General features: G+C 53.6%; 1 protein-coding gene across 13 annotated transcripts in view; it reads left to right on the forward strand.

Annotated features, from left to right (window-relative positions):
- Positions 1-13,798, forward strand: part of arhgef12a (Rho guanine nucleotide exchange factor (GEF) 12a) — a 33,407-nt gene extending 19,609 nt beyond the window's left edge. For 4 of the 13 annotated variants that reach the window (XM_081699843.1, XM_081699840.1, XM_081699836.1 and 1 more), the window contains 32 exons: positions 173-289; positions 400-480; positions 606-725; positions 829-927; positions 1,003-1,113; positions 1,275-1,436; positions 1,698-1,740; positions 2,127-2,232; positions 2,336-2,473; positions 2,555-2,587; positions 3,338-3,452; positions 3,540-3,642; positions 3,868-4,056; positions 4,136-4,265; positions 5,550-5,701; positions 5,898-6,044; positions 6,125-6,210; positions 6,351-6,476; positions 7,216-7,330; positions 8,073-8,173; positions 8,537-8,614; positions 8,810-8,885; positions 8,978-9,145; positions 9,237-9,324; positions 9,437-9,514; positions 9,620-9,699; positions 9,791-9,997; positions 10,194-10,394; positions 10,879-10,980; positions 11,169-11,362; positions 11,450-11,513; positions 13,078-13,798. In XM_081699843.1, coding sequence (XP_081555969.1) covers positions 173-289; positions 400-480; positions 606-725; positions 829-927; positions 1,003-1,113; positions 1,275-1,436; positions 1,698-1,740; positions 2,127-2,232; positions 2,336-2,473; positions 2,555-2,587; positions 3,338-3,452; positions 3,540-3,642; positions 3,868-4,056; positions 4,136-4,265; positions 5,550-5,701; positions 5,898-6,044; positions 6,125-6,210; positions 6,351-6,476; positions 7,216-7,330; positions 8,073-8,173; positions 8,537-8,614; positions 8,810-8,885; positions 8,978-9,145; positions 9,237-9,324; positions 9,437-9,514; positions 9,620-9,699; positions 9,791-9,997; positions 10,194-10,394; positions 10,879-10,980; positions 11,169-11,362; positions 11,450-11,513; positions 13,078-13,088 — 3,621 coding nt within the window. In that variant the 3' untranslated portion in view covers positions 13,089-13,798. The remainder of the gene's footprint in view (positions 1-172; positions 290-399; positions 481-605; positions 726-828; positions 928-1,002; positions 1,114-1,274; positions 1,437-1,697; positions 1,741-2,126; positions 2,233-2,335; positions 2,474-2,554; positions 2,588-3,337; positions 3,453-3,539; positions 3,643-3,867; positions 4,057-4,135; positions 4,266-5,549; positions 5,702-5,897; positions 6,045-6,124; positions 6,211-6,350; positions 6,477-7,215; positions 7,331-8,072; positions 8,174-8,536; positions 8,615-8,809; positions 8,886-8,977; positions 9,146-9,236; positions 9,325-9,436; positions 9,515-9,619; positions 9,700-9,790; positions 9,998-10,193; positions 10,395-10,878; positions 10,981-11,168; positions 11,363-11,449; positions 11,514-13,077) is intronic. The other 9 variants (XR_014117837.1, XM_081699842.1, XM_081699839.1 and 6 more) reach the window with 9 other exon arrangements.
- Positions 13,799-14,434: the final 636 nt, after the last annotated feature.

Below are 14,434 nucleotides of genomic sequence, written 5' to 3' on the forward strand. Positions count from 1 at the left end.
CTAGTAGAGTCTGCTCACTGAGCTCCTTGGAGACCGATATCGACTTCCAGAGGAGTGGAGGTGGTGGTGGTGATATCTTTAGTACATGCTGTTCAGTGTAGCATGTAGTGTGCCCCCCCCCAGCATGTTGTTCGTGCGACTGGCCTCAGACTTCCTGACTCCTCTTTCCTAGATGCAGGGGACGAAGGAGGACAACAGCCGCGTCCCTGCGCCCAAACTACTGAAGGACAACCGGGAAACCACCAAACGCGTCCCACTGCTGCAGCCTCAGCTCAGCAGAGCCGCACAGGTGCTACATTTCCCACAATGTCACAGATCTCGCTTCGCTTTTTGCAAACCTTTTGTCTCTGTGCTCTGTTCAGAAACTGTCTGCATGCTAACTGTGGATGTGTCCTCTAGGATGGCCTGCACACAGTGGCCTGTGAGGGCAGTGGCGTGGTGGACCTGGACCGGGCCGGCTCGGATGGGCTCTGGGGCTCCGTGAGTGAATCCTGCTCCACACTGTGAAAACCTGTATAACGCCAATCTGTTGGGAATATCTCTGAGTGACGTTCCTGACCGCTTGCGGTAAGGGTGCTTTAACCACAGCAAGCGTTGGTTCACAGGTCCGGCACGCTGGCCCGCCGGGGTCCACAGAGAGACAGGGTCCCCTGTACCAAAGAGACAGCGTGAAGAGGACATCTCAAAACTGCCCCTCCCTCAAGGCCCTGGACACCTCCACCCCGGTGAGACTCCGCACCTCGCACTCATTCCAGCCCTCCGCCTCTCGGAGGTGCATAGGGAGCAGCGCCTCCGTCCGGACTGCGCATAACCCTGCCTTCCGCGCAGGCCTCCCACCCGCACCCGGCCGCTGGGACCGCGTCGCCCCAGTCGGCCTCTCGCATCATAGGAGCCGAGGACGACTACTTCGACTCGGAGAAGGAGCAGGTACCTCCTCCGTCCTCCTCCGCACACCCGCCCGGGGGCCCTGCGCCTCACCGAACGTCCTCCTCCTCTCTGCAGGAGAACAGCCAGTGCGGCTGCTTCCAGAGCATGGAGCTTCTCAAGTCACGGCCTGCCCACCTGGCCGCCTTCCTTCACCACGTGGTCTCCCAGTTTGACCCCGCCCCCGTGGTGAGCACCCCGCCCGCCCATGTTACCTCAAAAGTACCGTCCGGTCAGCCGGCTGTAAACGGGCGCAGGTGGAGAGAGAGCGGTAGCCAAAGCCCCGGGTGTAGTTCTCCGTTGGCGTCGCCTGTGTGACCGTATGAGTGTGTCCACCTCTCTCCCCTCAGCTGTGCTACCTTTACACGGAGCTCTACAAGCAGACCAGCTCCAGAGAAAGCCGCCGCGTCTTCTCGGACGTCCTCTCCTTCTTCCTGGAGCGCGGGGCCGTGAGTCACGTCCATCGTATAGGGAGCAGAGGGAGGGGTAGCGCGCACACAGCGCCGGAAGGGGTGTGTGTGGGTGTGTGTGTGCAGGTGTGCGCCACATTCATATGCAAGCGCCCCTGCGTTAAACAGGCCGCGTTCATAGAGAACGTTGCTAATGTTTGTTCAGCTGTTCCTGTGCACGTTCCCCCTGCATGACGCCTGCGACTGAAGCTGCGTCACTCGGTGCGGAGCGTCAGAGCCAGACGACCGCACGGTGCTCTAATCAATTATTTCACTGCAGCTCTTTTCTCCCATTAACCTGCCAATTATTTCTTGTTTTAACAGAACTTGAAAGTAGCTGTGCCTGAATCCATCTCTTCTGAACTGGGTAGGTTTACGCTGAAGTCTGGGATTTCGGTTTAATGTTAGTGGAATAACGATGCCGCCCGTGGCCCGAGGTTTTAATTAGCTGCTTCTGAGTGCTGCTTTGCCCCTTGTGTACCAAGCTCTCTGTGCCTCTGCTGCTAGTGAGCGACGGTTTCCTGCCCTGCTGCGCCACACGTGTGTGTGGCGTGCGTGTGGCGTGTTGTGCGGTGTGTTTATGTGCACGCCATAGCCTGAGCAGTCCCCGCTCAGGCTTCGGGCCTCTGTAGTACAGGTGTGTTTGTGTCGGGGAGTGTTGCTCGCTCATTCACCACTGCTCTCGTGGACATAAGTCAGTTTACAAAGTGAGTTAGCGTCACTATTTGCGTGTGTGTGTGTGTGTGTGTGCAGAGCGGCGGAGGCCGGAGCTGATTCCTGAGGACTTGCACAGGCAGTATATCCAGACGATCCAGGACACCCTTCTCCCTGACGTGCACAGGCTCCTGGAAGACTTTCGGTGAGTGCAGTGATGTTGCGGCTAACGCGCCGTTGTCCTGCCGTGCTGTTCCCGCCCTGACGGCTGTTCCCGTGTCCCGTGTCTCCCCCGCGGGCCCCTGCAGACAAAAACACAGCATGGGCCTGACCGCGGCCGAGGACGAGCTCAGCCAGCTGGACGGCGGATGGGCCGGTCCCCCCGGCCGCCTGGAGCAGGAGCGCTCTTGCGCAGAGAGCATCCTCTCCAAGATAGACGACGTCCTGTAAGAGTTCTCACCGGTGCCTGCGTGTCCTGCTTAAACGGGACTCGTCCTCCTGACTAAGCTCTGTGTGTCCTTCCACAGGTCATCGTTACAGGCCGCGGACGAGGACAAGAGGTGAGGCGCCTGTTATGAACACACACACACACACACACACACACACACACACACACACACCGCACGCATCCGCTCACGGTTACGCCCAACACCCCACGCAGCCACGGTAAAGACCTTGTACATGCAGACGTAATGTCTGCAGCATGGAGGTCAGCTACGTTTACACGTGTGGGACGATAACCGAGGTGGAGACACCCGGCTTTGGCGAGCACGTTTCGGACGCCATCTGGCACTGCTACAGTCCATATGACTAAGAAATGCACAAGCTACACACGGGGGGGCGGGGTCTCAGGGGACATATGGCAGGAGACGTGAGGAACAGTGTGGGCCCCTAGGCACTCATGGGCTTAGAGCTAGCAGGGTGTAAACAGGGCAACTTCACCACAGTGTGTTTAGCCACTGCTGGGGTCTGTGCATCCGGTGCAGGACGCACAGCAGGGGGCGCCGACTCACGATGTGCACGGGAGGGTCTGAGGTTCTGGCAAAAAAAGGCGCTTTGGGTTTTTAATCAAAAGGATAAAAAAGTTGACTGAAAAAAGCTGCCCGTCACACCGGCTGACCCGTAGTGCCCATCATGTTCCTCGGCGACGGTGTTGCTATGTGAGGCAAAACTTGCAGCGCGCAATTTCATGCAACAGTGATGGAAAAGACGAATTTTAAAAGTGCCGCTTAGCTTCCTGCTCGGTGTGCCGCGAGCGTCGGTGTGGGTGGGTCGTGTTGAATGAGAAGGTCACGTGCGTCTGCTTGCAGCGTGACGGCGCAGTATGTGATCTCCACCTACATGAAGCAGCTGGGGGTGAGGTGCAGGGAGCCTCGCAGCCTGGAGACCAAACGCACGCGCATCAACTTCCTCCCCAAGATCAAGGTATGCCTCTGGCCCCGCCCCCTTGGCGCGTCTCTCGTCCCCGCGCTCGCCTGACGGCTTCTTCCTCTTCCTGACGGGTCCGTGCAGAAGGGCAGCAAGCTGGAGAAGGACGGAGAGGAGAAGGTGAAGAAGCCACGCTTCAACATCCTGGGACCGCCGCGCCGGCCCAGCCGCCTCGACGCCGCGTCCGGTGAGTCCCACCGCCCTCGAAAGCTGGCACACGTCGCCGGTCTCGGAGCACCCTCGCCTGGCAGGTGGCTCTGCGTGGACGGCAGGGTGGGCGACTGGCATCACGTGTCGTGCGAAACGCGCTCAATTTACGCCTCTCAGACGTGACCGACCTCAGCTGCTGTATAATCACTCGGAGTGCTGTATGGCTGGGTAGACTGGAATAACGTGCTGTGTGTGACCGCAGCGGGCCGCGTCTTGGACGGCAGCAAGCAGAGGCAGCAGAAGCAGATCGGCCAGTCGGCGCTGGGCGGGTACGAGGCGGCGGACAGCGGGCGTCTGCGGATCGCCCAGGGGAGCGAGGGCTCTGACCTCACCACTGCACCTGCCCTCATCGGTCACATCGCAGATGCCAGCGTCCGGGACCCCGACTCCGGTGAGTACTGCGGCCCTGGCCAGGACCACGTGGCCGTGAAGAGGGCTGATGCTCAGAGCGAGCTGGTTGTGTTCCGCAGGCGGTAGCCTGTCCTCCAGCGTCCAGCGGGCCCCCGAGGGCGTCCAGGCTGCGGAGGTGCTGGATTACCCCCCCTGCGACTACCTGCCCTACAGCCTGGAGCAGATGGACGAGGAGAGAGACGCAGACAGGTACCAGCTGGGGTGAAGCCGTCTCCACGCTCACAACCACAGTGCGCAGTGTCTACTGAACACTAATTTAAATCTAATACACGTTTCCCACCTCTGAAGTGGATCCTTGTGTTTGTGTGTGTTTGTGCGCTCTTTTACTGACTCCTGGATAGGCCAGCATCCAACCACTCCATCCGCCTGCAGTATAGTGTGTGTCTGTCCATTAAACAGCTGTAATTACATTATCATATGGGATCCATCGTCATGCCTCTAAATTAGGGGTGATTCACTGTTGAGAATATCCAGATTTTATAGGCTTCTCTAATTGCACCATTTAAAGCACAATATTGCATCAAAGACACTTTTCAAAATGGTACTTATAACCAGTTAAACTGTATGTTAAATGTTAAACAAAGCTGTAATCAGCAATCAGTAAATAACAATTACATAGCACAAGTACTACTTTCAAGTACTCAAAAGTCAAGTAAAAAAATTGTAGTAACAAAATGTTAACTAAAAAAAGGCATAAAATATAAAACGGCACAAAATTCACCATGTGCAGCAATCCTCATCATTCAAAAATATTTGCAATATGACAAATGGCACCATGAAATTAAAGCCTGCATCAGGTCCTAAATCCCACACTGTCTGCAGCTTTGAGCGGCAGGGTATCATTAGCCAGACAGAACGGGACCTCCTCACTCACCTCTCCCCATCACTTGTTACTTTTATCGTATTTTTCCAACTGCTCTAATGCGTTGGTCAGTGAAAACTGTTTTGTGACTTCATGAGATACAGAGGAGTGAGATTGTACTGACGAGTGAAACTCCCTCACGTGCTTCCTGAGTCGCTCCCTTCTAAAGGGGCTGGACAGATTTGTCATCACCTCTAGAGGCGAAAACATGGCAGATTACTTTGATTTGAGGAATATCTGAGGGTGCTTAGCCAAACCACAGCCACACTCCTGATACTGAGTCTTTTTACGACAGTCATCAACTCCTGTGCTTGTCAAATGCGACACTCATGAACGAGACGCGTGATATAATTTGTCCGTCAGCACAGCCATCTGGTTCTGGTTCTGGTTCTGCTGGTTTGTGAACAAGCATGCAGCCACGTTATGACTGGCCGTTCACGTTTAATGTAACGTCTGGAAGCTTTAGCAGTAGGACATCAAATGCCACGATCTCTCTGATTCACTTGAACAGTAGAGCGTGCGCGTCTTGGAGTTTGCCCAGCCTTACTCTGAACCTCCTAGTCTCTCTCTCTCTCTCTCTCTCTCTCTCTCTCTTCCTCTTCCTCTTCCAGACTGGACGAGGCGCTGAGTGAGGATGATGGTGGTAGTGGGGCAGGGGCCATTTTCTCTGACGTGGACCCACCCAGTTGGCAGCAGCTGGTGGGGCGTGAGGTTCTCGCTGGCCTGACTCCCCATGAGATCAAGAGACAGGAAGTCATCAATGGTAACGTCTCAAAACAAAATGCCAAGGCATGCCATTATTCCCACGGAATGCTGGTTTTGTAAATGCCGAACACGCCAACATAGAACTCCTGTTCTGGATTCGTATTACGTGCATGACGTTTCCAGAGAAGCCAGTCATTACCATGCCGGTGCTGAGGTGAGAAGCTAACCTGTGCAACATGAACGGGTCTTGGCAGAGCTGTTCTACACGGAGCGTGCGCACACACGCATGCTGAAGGTCCTTGACACCGTCTTCTACCAGAAACTGACCCGGGACAACATACTGCCCCCTACCGACATCCGAAACATCTTCACCAACCTGGAGGAGATTGTGCAGCTCCACGGTACCCAGCACGTCCGCGTCTGCCTGCTGTGTGCGTCCTCACTGCCCCTACCCAGTTTAATCCCCTTTTCTGAATTTCAGTGACGATATCGGAGCAGATGGCAGCCGTCCGCAGGAAGAAGGACTTGTCGGTCGTTGACCGAATCGGGGACGACCTGCTGTCGTGGGTGAGCGCGTCATGCTTGGTATTTAGGTGATGGATGAAAGGATGCAAAGTTTGACCTCTGCTTGGCTGTGAGGGGAGTGGGTGCCACAGTCTCGTTGCCACGCTGGGAAACGTAACGCCTGCTCGCTCCCTCTCCTTCAGTTTGGTGGAGCGGAGGAAGAGAGGATGAAGCGCGCGGTGGGAACCTTCTGCAGCAACCAGCCCTTCGCCCTGGAGCTCATCAAGCAGCGTCAGAAGAAGGACCAACGTTTCACCTCCTTCATGCAGGTGCGGCGGGGTGAGAGGATGGCTGACGATGGGCACAAAGTGCCCAGAGCCTGACGGAAAGCAAAGGTCATCCAAACTGACCTGAGCTGAAGCTGAGGGGGGACGAGAGAAACCTGGAAGAGCAGATTCAGTGATTCAGATTCAGTGATTCAGAATCAGTGATGCTCGCTGGCACCGTTTTTAATACGCTGGACTGTATTCAGTCACAGTGAATGAAAAGTAACTTGCTCAACATTTGAGTCCAGTCTTCTATGAAATGCGCAGGAAATGCTCTTTTCTCTGTTCTGTGAACCCTGTGCCAGCTGACTGACCAAGCACCGTAATTCTGTTTGTGCTACATTCTTCAGAAACCACTGTTGGCTTCCAAAAATCAATATTACTTCTCCTGATGAAGGGGAGTGCGGGATTGCTGTGGTGCAGAAATGAGCCATTAAACGGGCACGGGAGGAGGGGGCTTGTTCGCGTAACGCGTGCTGTTGGTAATTTGAGCGCCTTTTGACCCATGAAAGCGTTTTGCGAGGAGCGTTATCGATGAGGTCTGTCCGTCACTAAAAACAGGAGCGATTGAAGGACCGCATTTTCTACGCCCGGTGCACTTGAGAGATGTCTAGGCTGCCTGTCTGGTTGATGGCTCCGGCGGAGGGTGGAGGTGGGCCAGGAGGCGTGGCGTGGGCGGACGGGCGGGGCTTTGCCGTGCTTTGAACTGAGGCGGGGCGATTGTCCTCCGTGGTGTGTGCAGGAGGCGGAGAGTAATCGCCTGTGTCGCAGGCTGCAACTGAAGGACATCATCCCCGCAGAGATGCAGAGACTCACCAAATACCCACTGCTCCTGGAGAACGTGGCCAAGTACACAGGTAACGTGCAGGCCACGCCCACTTTCACTCACTCACTCACGCATACACACACAACCCCTACCCCCATTAACACCCCCTGCCCCGCCCACTCTCCGCCCCCACACCCCGCCTCCCTCTCCCGGCTGCGTTTTACTTGCATGTTTAAACCCCTATTATTCATTCATCTTTTTTGTCTTTTGTTTCGTTTTTGTTTTTTTTTTGGTTTTTAATCTGGGATGGCGTTCGCAGTGTTTACCTCTTTAATCTTGGCCCCGTTTAAGCTGAGCCCAGTTCGTAAAGAATCAGATGGTGTATGAAGTATAGCCTGCAATTACAGGGCCCTAATGCACCGTCGTTTGTCTGAACCGCAGAACGGAGTCACGCATCACGCCAGCAGGAGTTATTTGGCTGCCCTATTTCGTCTTGGATACAATATTTATTAAGTGCGTGCGCGTTTGTGTGTCTGTCTGTGTGTCTGTGTCTGTGTGTCTGTGTCTGTGTGTCTGTGTCTGTGTTTGTGTCTGTCTGTGTGTGTGTGTCTGTCTGTGTCTGTGTGTCTGTGTGTGTGTGTCTGTGTGTGTGTGTGTGTTTGTCTGTGTGTGTGTGTGCGTGTGTCTGTCTGTGCGTGTGTCTGTCTGTGCGTGTGTGTGTCTGTGCGTGTGTGTGTGTGTGTGTGTGTGTGTGTCTGTGTGTGTCTGTGTGTGTGTGTGTGTGTGTGTGTGTGTGTGTGTGTGTCTGTCTGTGTGTGTGTGTGTGTGTGCAGATGAAGCTGTGGAGAAAGACAAGGTGCGGAAAGCTGCAGACTGCTGCAGAAGGATCCTCAACCACGTCAACCAGGCGGTGAAGGAGGCGGAGAATAAGCAGGTGAGCACTCCCACCCGAGTAGGTGACCACTCCCACCTGATCAAGCTGCCACTCCCCCAGTACCCACCGAAAACCCGAGGGCGCGCGCGGTCTGTACCCCGAGGTGAACCCAACGACTCCGCGCAACCTCTCCACCTGGAAGACGGTCACTGCACTAGAGCATGCCGGGTCTTCCGGACTGCCAAGTCATCACGTGCTTATGTAGTGATGATGAAAGAGGAAGCAGAACCAAACCAGCTGGAATGTTGGGTTTAGAGCCGGGCCCACAGAACTGCTGGCCAGCATTTGTTTTCTTGTGTCTGATGTGTATCTGACGTGTGTCGCCGGTTAAACTTGCGTTTGTGTGATGTGCTTGTTCTTCAGAGGCTCGAAGACTACCAGAGACGTCTGGACTTGTCCTCTCTGAAGCAGAGTGAGAACCCACTCATCTCCGAGTTAAAGGTCAGCTCTGTCACGGCCGGACTCTAGCTAACGAGCTCCTGCTGTGTGCAAAGAGGCTAACGACCCTGTTTTGTGCCACCGCCATGCTATGTGTCACTGCGAGCGCACGCACTATCCTAGAAGACGAGTCTTGGGCAAGCTAAGCTGTATAACATCCTCTCTCGCTCTCTTTCTATCTTTCTCTCTTTCTTTCAGAATCTGGATCTGACCAAGAGGAAGTTGGTCCATGAAGGTTCACTGACATGGAAGCTGAACAAGGACAAGACTGTTGGTAGATCGCTGCAGGAGACTACGGTGCAGTCTCTTAACTCGGATGACCATGTGTTGATCTACCGTGTGTGTGTGTGTGTGTGTGTGTGTTAGAGGTGTACACTCTGCTCCTGGAGGATGCCCTGGTCCTGCTACAGAAACAGGATGACCGGCTCATTCTGAAGTGCCACAGTAAGAACCGCGCGGGCACCGTCGACACACAACACCCCTTCAGCCCTGTCGTTAAGCTCAGCACCGTGCTGGTGCGCTCCGTGGCAACGGGTGAGCCCCTACGCGCACGCACACACGCGCGCACACACACACGCGCGCGCGCGCACACACACGCGCTAACGTTATATCCTTCCCCAAACAGACAACAGGTCGTTTTTTGTTCTCTCCATGTCGGATAACGGGGCTCAGATCTACGAGCTGATGGCCCAGACTGTGTCTGAACAGAGAATGTGAGTGTTGATGCCCCCCCCTCCACCTCCACCTCCACCTCCACCTCCACCTCCACCTCCTCCCTTCCCTGGGAGCTCACGTCGGCATTCTTTCTCCCTCGCCCCTCCTCAGGTGGCAGACACACATCAGTCAGCGGGCCGAAGTCATGAAGGCCGAGCCCCGTGGCGTCATCGCCCTGCCTCAGGCCTCGTGAGTGTCACCTTCTCTCCCGCCCTGTCCGAGCTCCTGCTCCCTGCATCCCGTTTGCCCTCCAACTGAAGCACTGGCATGTCTGACTCTTCCTGTTTGTTCCAGCGGGGAGAGAGACGGCGTAGAGGTCGGCAAGCTCGTCAGAGGGTCGGATGGCATGTCCTCTGCCAGTGCACCCTCCTCAGGTAGCACCCTGTGTCTCCATGACCCTGACGCTGACCCTGGCGCTGACCCCTGGCCTCCCACTCACTCAGCTTCTGTTCCACATGGTCTCAGGGAAAGGTTCCACCGGGCTGTGTCCCATCGTCCGCCGTCGCTCCAGCCGCGCCCGCGCCCCCGGCCCCGCCCCCAGCCTCAAGGAGGAGGAGCGAGCTCGCAAGGCCATCCAGGATAACGGCTCCCCCTGCCTGGACTCAGAGCTGCTGGACGTCCGTGATGTAGATCTGACTTCAACATGCAGAGCAGAAGAGGCACTGAAGACCCGTGAGCAGCCTGCAAGCATGCACGCACACACACACACAAAGACCTTTGATAAATAATGTAAAACGCTACCCATTTTGTACAGCATGTTACTGCTGAGACTAGCTGGATCTAGCTGCAACACACACCCACACAAAGGGGCAGATGCAGAGTGGCCTTGAATAATTGTGTGTGTGTGTGTTCTGCTGCTCCCCCTCAGTGGCTGTGCTAAAGCAGGTGCTGGTGACCCAGTTGATGTCTCAGGACAGCGGTGAGCGTCTGGGCCGTCCGTGTGGCGGGCGTCTCCTGAGGACCACGTCCCTGTGCACCCCCGCGCAGCACAGCTCCGAGCACCGTCCCCGTCACTCACAAGACACCAGCACTGGAGACACGGGCTTCTATGAGGACCCCGAGGACAGCAGTGAGACTACACACACCGCCTCCACCCTAACCTGCTACAGATGCACACAGCCTCCACCCTAACCTGCTGGATTGAAGAGGAGAGTGTGCAGGGACTGGGCCAAGCTTATTACTGCAGAGTTCAGAGTAGCAGAGTAGCAAATTAAATATGTATGAACCTGGCTCGACTCCAGAAGCTAAACTGAGATAAGCATGTGAGCACGTAATGTATATACATCCACTCACTCATGCAGTTATCAGCAAGTCGTGTGGGTACCACACACATACATACATACACACACACATACACACCCCAACAGCATCAGATAATGTTCACACCAGAATGGGGAAAAATGGGATCTGAGTGACGTTGAATTGTGGCTGGTTTGAGTGTTTCAAAAAACTGCTGATCTCCTGGCCAGTCTCTACAGTTCACACAGTCTCTAGAGACTACACTGTCTCTACAGTTCACACAGTCTCTAGAGTTCACGCAGTCTCTTATACAGTCTCTAGGGTTCACACAGGATGGTGTGAAAAACAAAAAACCTCCAGTGAGGCGGTTCTTTGTGAGAGGGTTGGAGAGAACGGCCAGACTGGCAGAGCTAAAGGCAAGGCTACATTACCTCAGATAAGTGATGTAATATTAACATAGAAGACCTTTTGGTGTGGCACAGCAGACTGTTGCGGGTGTCCTACCCAGTACTAATGTGGGGTTCCTAAAAGGATGCATGTGAATGCATTTTATAGTAAATAACTGTGTGTGTGTGTGTGTGTGTGTGTGTGTGTGTGAATAAAGCAGGTTACCTGGTGCTGGAGGGTTGTGACGAGAGCAGTACTGATGATGACGTGTGTGTTGGTGGGGAGGGACTGGGTCTGGCCCACAGCTGTGCCGCTGACTCGGGCATCGGCCTCCAGCCGTCCTCGGGGGACCTCAGCCAACAGGTCCTCGCACACCTGAGACATCTGCAGGGCAGCCTCAACCACCTCAAGGTTCACACGCACGCACATGGAGAGCTAGGAAGACAGACTTGTTGAGAAGCACCCTGCTCAAGTGTGGTCTCTGCTTCAATCCTTCAGGATGTGGAGAGCCGGTATTACAGTATGGTACAACAAACGCACGCTGAGAACAGACACGGCAGAGGTACAGCGACCAGCATCTGCACTCATATTTATCATCATAACTATACACCTTTATAATAATAGCAGTTATATTATATTTAACATACTGACCGACCACTTTGCTCACGAGCCCAAACGCGTCCATTAAACCGACGTCAAAGTTAATGAAGGCTTTGCGAAGTAGGTTTGCGCATAGCCCTGAATATTTTAAACACCTTCAGTGTCGTCATGAGAAGGTCTCCACTCATCTCAGGAACGTCTCACGTCACGTCTCACCAGGCTCCACGTGGGTTTGCCTTCGTTCCCTTTTGGATAAACCAGTAGGGGGATGATATTAGGATGGTATTTAGCGCACTTGGACCAAATCCATAGGCACTTACTGTGCAGTTCATTTGATTTACTTCTGCCTCAATCAGAGGGTGAATTACCCTTAACTTATAGGAGAGCATGCCTATTCTAGACCGCTTCTTGACTCATTTTCCATTTCTATTTACCCAATTTTTCATTCCTGTTTATTTACATCCTCCATGGAGTCTTTTCTGATCGTGAAGGATGAAATTGCCTCGGTTTGTCAGGTGTGTTTTTTGTTTTGTTTTGTTTTAGCATGCTCGGCCAACGTGGTTCTGCCCTCATGTATAATCAGACTTTTAGCTGAGCACATGGAGCAGGTAACAGAAAGTAGACCGCCCGGGGTTTTCTCCTGCCGCACGGGGTCATGGAGTCGTCCCGTCCTTAAGGGAGCTGGACGGTTCCGCCTCTCTCTGACTGGCCTGTCGCGTTCAGAGAGAGTCTCGTCTCCATCCTTCATCTCACCCATCTCAGTGGTTGGTCCTCGGGAATAACGTTGTTAAGTAATAGATTCAGCGCAGTCAGCTGTCTGTCCTTCCGTGTGTCCCGGTCTCACCGCACGAGAACCCTCGCGCGGCTGAGTGACTGAGTGCCTGACGGAAAACGGGACGCAACTACAGGATGACACGGAAACGGTTAAGAAAATTGATCTTGCAAAACCGGGACATTAGGTGTCTTATTTTCCCGTGACTGAATATTAAAAAAGAACAATCCCGGGAAAACCGGGACAGGTGGCAACGCTACTTGCAAGTTTTTGTTAATCGTGAATTAATTATACACTCGTAAATGATCAAAGGCAAAACTACAGAAATTATGATTCACATAACTTTCTAGCTGTGACAAAATGATGAGAATAAACTTTGCTGTAGGGAGATGGCTTAAAGCGTTTCCTGTTTATTCTCGTTAGTGGCTATCAAAGGTGGCTGAGCTTCACAACAGTGTCCTTGCCTTCACAACGTGGGACAGCCAGGGCGCTATAAAAGCTTCCTTATCTTTGTGTTGCTGGTGTTCGTACAGCCGTGAACCGCACTACACACCGCAAGGCTGGTTATTGTGTCGCTGTGTAACCGGAGGTGTGTCAGCTATATGGCCGCGACGACCAGGGTGGCATCAGTCGAGTACTACCTATAGAATAATGATCTTATTTATTTTGTGTCGTCCTGTTTGCTTGAGGCCATGAACACACATGATTTCTTCTTCACTTGAGGACCCCTGTGTGTCTTTCCCTCACCATCCAGATAAGAACTAGACGTGCGGAGGTCCCTCGGCACCACCTGAGCTGAGGGTCCTGACCCTCCCACTGATCTCCACCTGCTCCGCCCTGCCTCTGGCCTGTCCTGCAAACCTTCGGCCTTCCGACAAACCCACGTGCTCAGATTGGTGGGGGGGGAGACATATCTGAAGTGACGATAAGGGCAGCTCTAGGTCAGAGCTTGCTACCCTCTGTCCCTGTGAGACTCCCAGGGCCGATGACGAGTCCAGCGGCAGGGCCTCGCTATAGCGAGCCTGGCAGACCGAAGCCTTCCCCTACCCTGGAGCCCTAGCTAGACGAGAGAGCAACACCAAGATATACAACGGTGTGTGCATGTGTGTGTGCGCGCGCATATGTGCAAAAGACTTGAATGCAGAATTTTAATTTTTAAATTTTTTTTTTTTAAGTATTGATGTAACAAATTTTGCGCCCTGGATGTATTTATTTTATTATGCTTGCATGCTTTATTTTCCGGTCGAGCTCATTGGCTGTGCACAGAACGAGAACACGTGACCTGTCCTTCAAACCAGCACCACCGCGCAGAGCCTGGCTGGACCCGTCCTGGGTCTGCTCTTCACCCTGGCCCGGCCCAGCCTCCCCACGAGCAGAGCATGAGCTCCAGCTGAGCTGAAGAGAGTAACTGCAGGATAACCATGATGGTGGTTGGGATGCAAAATGTGGAAATAAAGACAGTTTTCCACTAAAAAGTGTTGAGTGGGTTTTTTTCCCCCCCTCCCCAATTTGTGATTGTTTGGAAGTAGAAATAATTGTGGGTTTTATGTCCTATTGTTGTGCCGACCATCATGTGAGCTTGTGACCTATAAATTTGCACTTGGATGACCGACAGGGGCAACCTGATGGTGGTGGGGTTTGAACCGGAAACCTTCCGATTACTAGTGGGGTAGCTTAACCACCAAGCTACCCCTGACCCCTGCCCAATTCAGGGCAGTTTTACTCTTCTGACCTCGGGGCTCCAGCAGAACATTCTCTCCAGTAACCCACCAGAACTTTCTGTATGTATATGCACTTGACCAGAACTGAAGTATAGCATCAGTAACTTTCATTCTTTGCCTGTACCTTAAGTGCAAGCCTTTTAATCACGGTCACATCAAAAGTGCAGTCAGATAAGGATACTACGATGATTCATTTACTTAAAGTTCTATGATGGGCCACTAGAGGGCAGAGGGGGCCTGCTTTCTGTTGACAGACTCCTTGTATGGCCTAAAGGCTGCAATGACATCACTTTTCTTGGTTCAGATGGCTGCTTCTCCCGGGTCCTTCATCAAAAGACTTTGCAGAAAGGGAAAGAGGAATGTAGCACACGCGTCTTTTCCCCTGAGGCA

The sequence above is a fragment of the Electrophorus electricus genome, chromosome 17, assembly GCF_041902795.1.
Source record: "Electrophorus electricus isolate QZ-2024a chromosome 17, ASM4190279v1, whole genome shotgun sequence".
Taxonomy (NCBI): Eukaryota; Metazoa; Chordata; class Actinopteri; order Gymnotiformes; family Gymnotidae; genus Electrophorus; species Electrophorus electricus.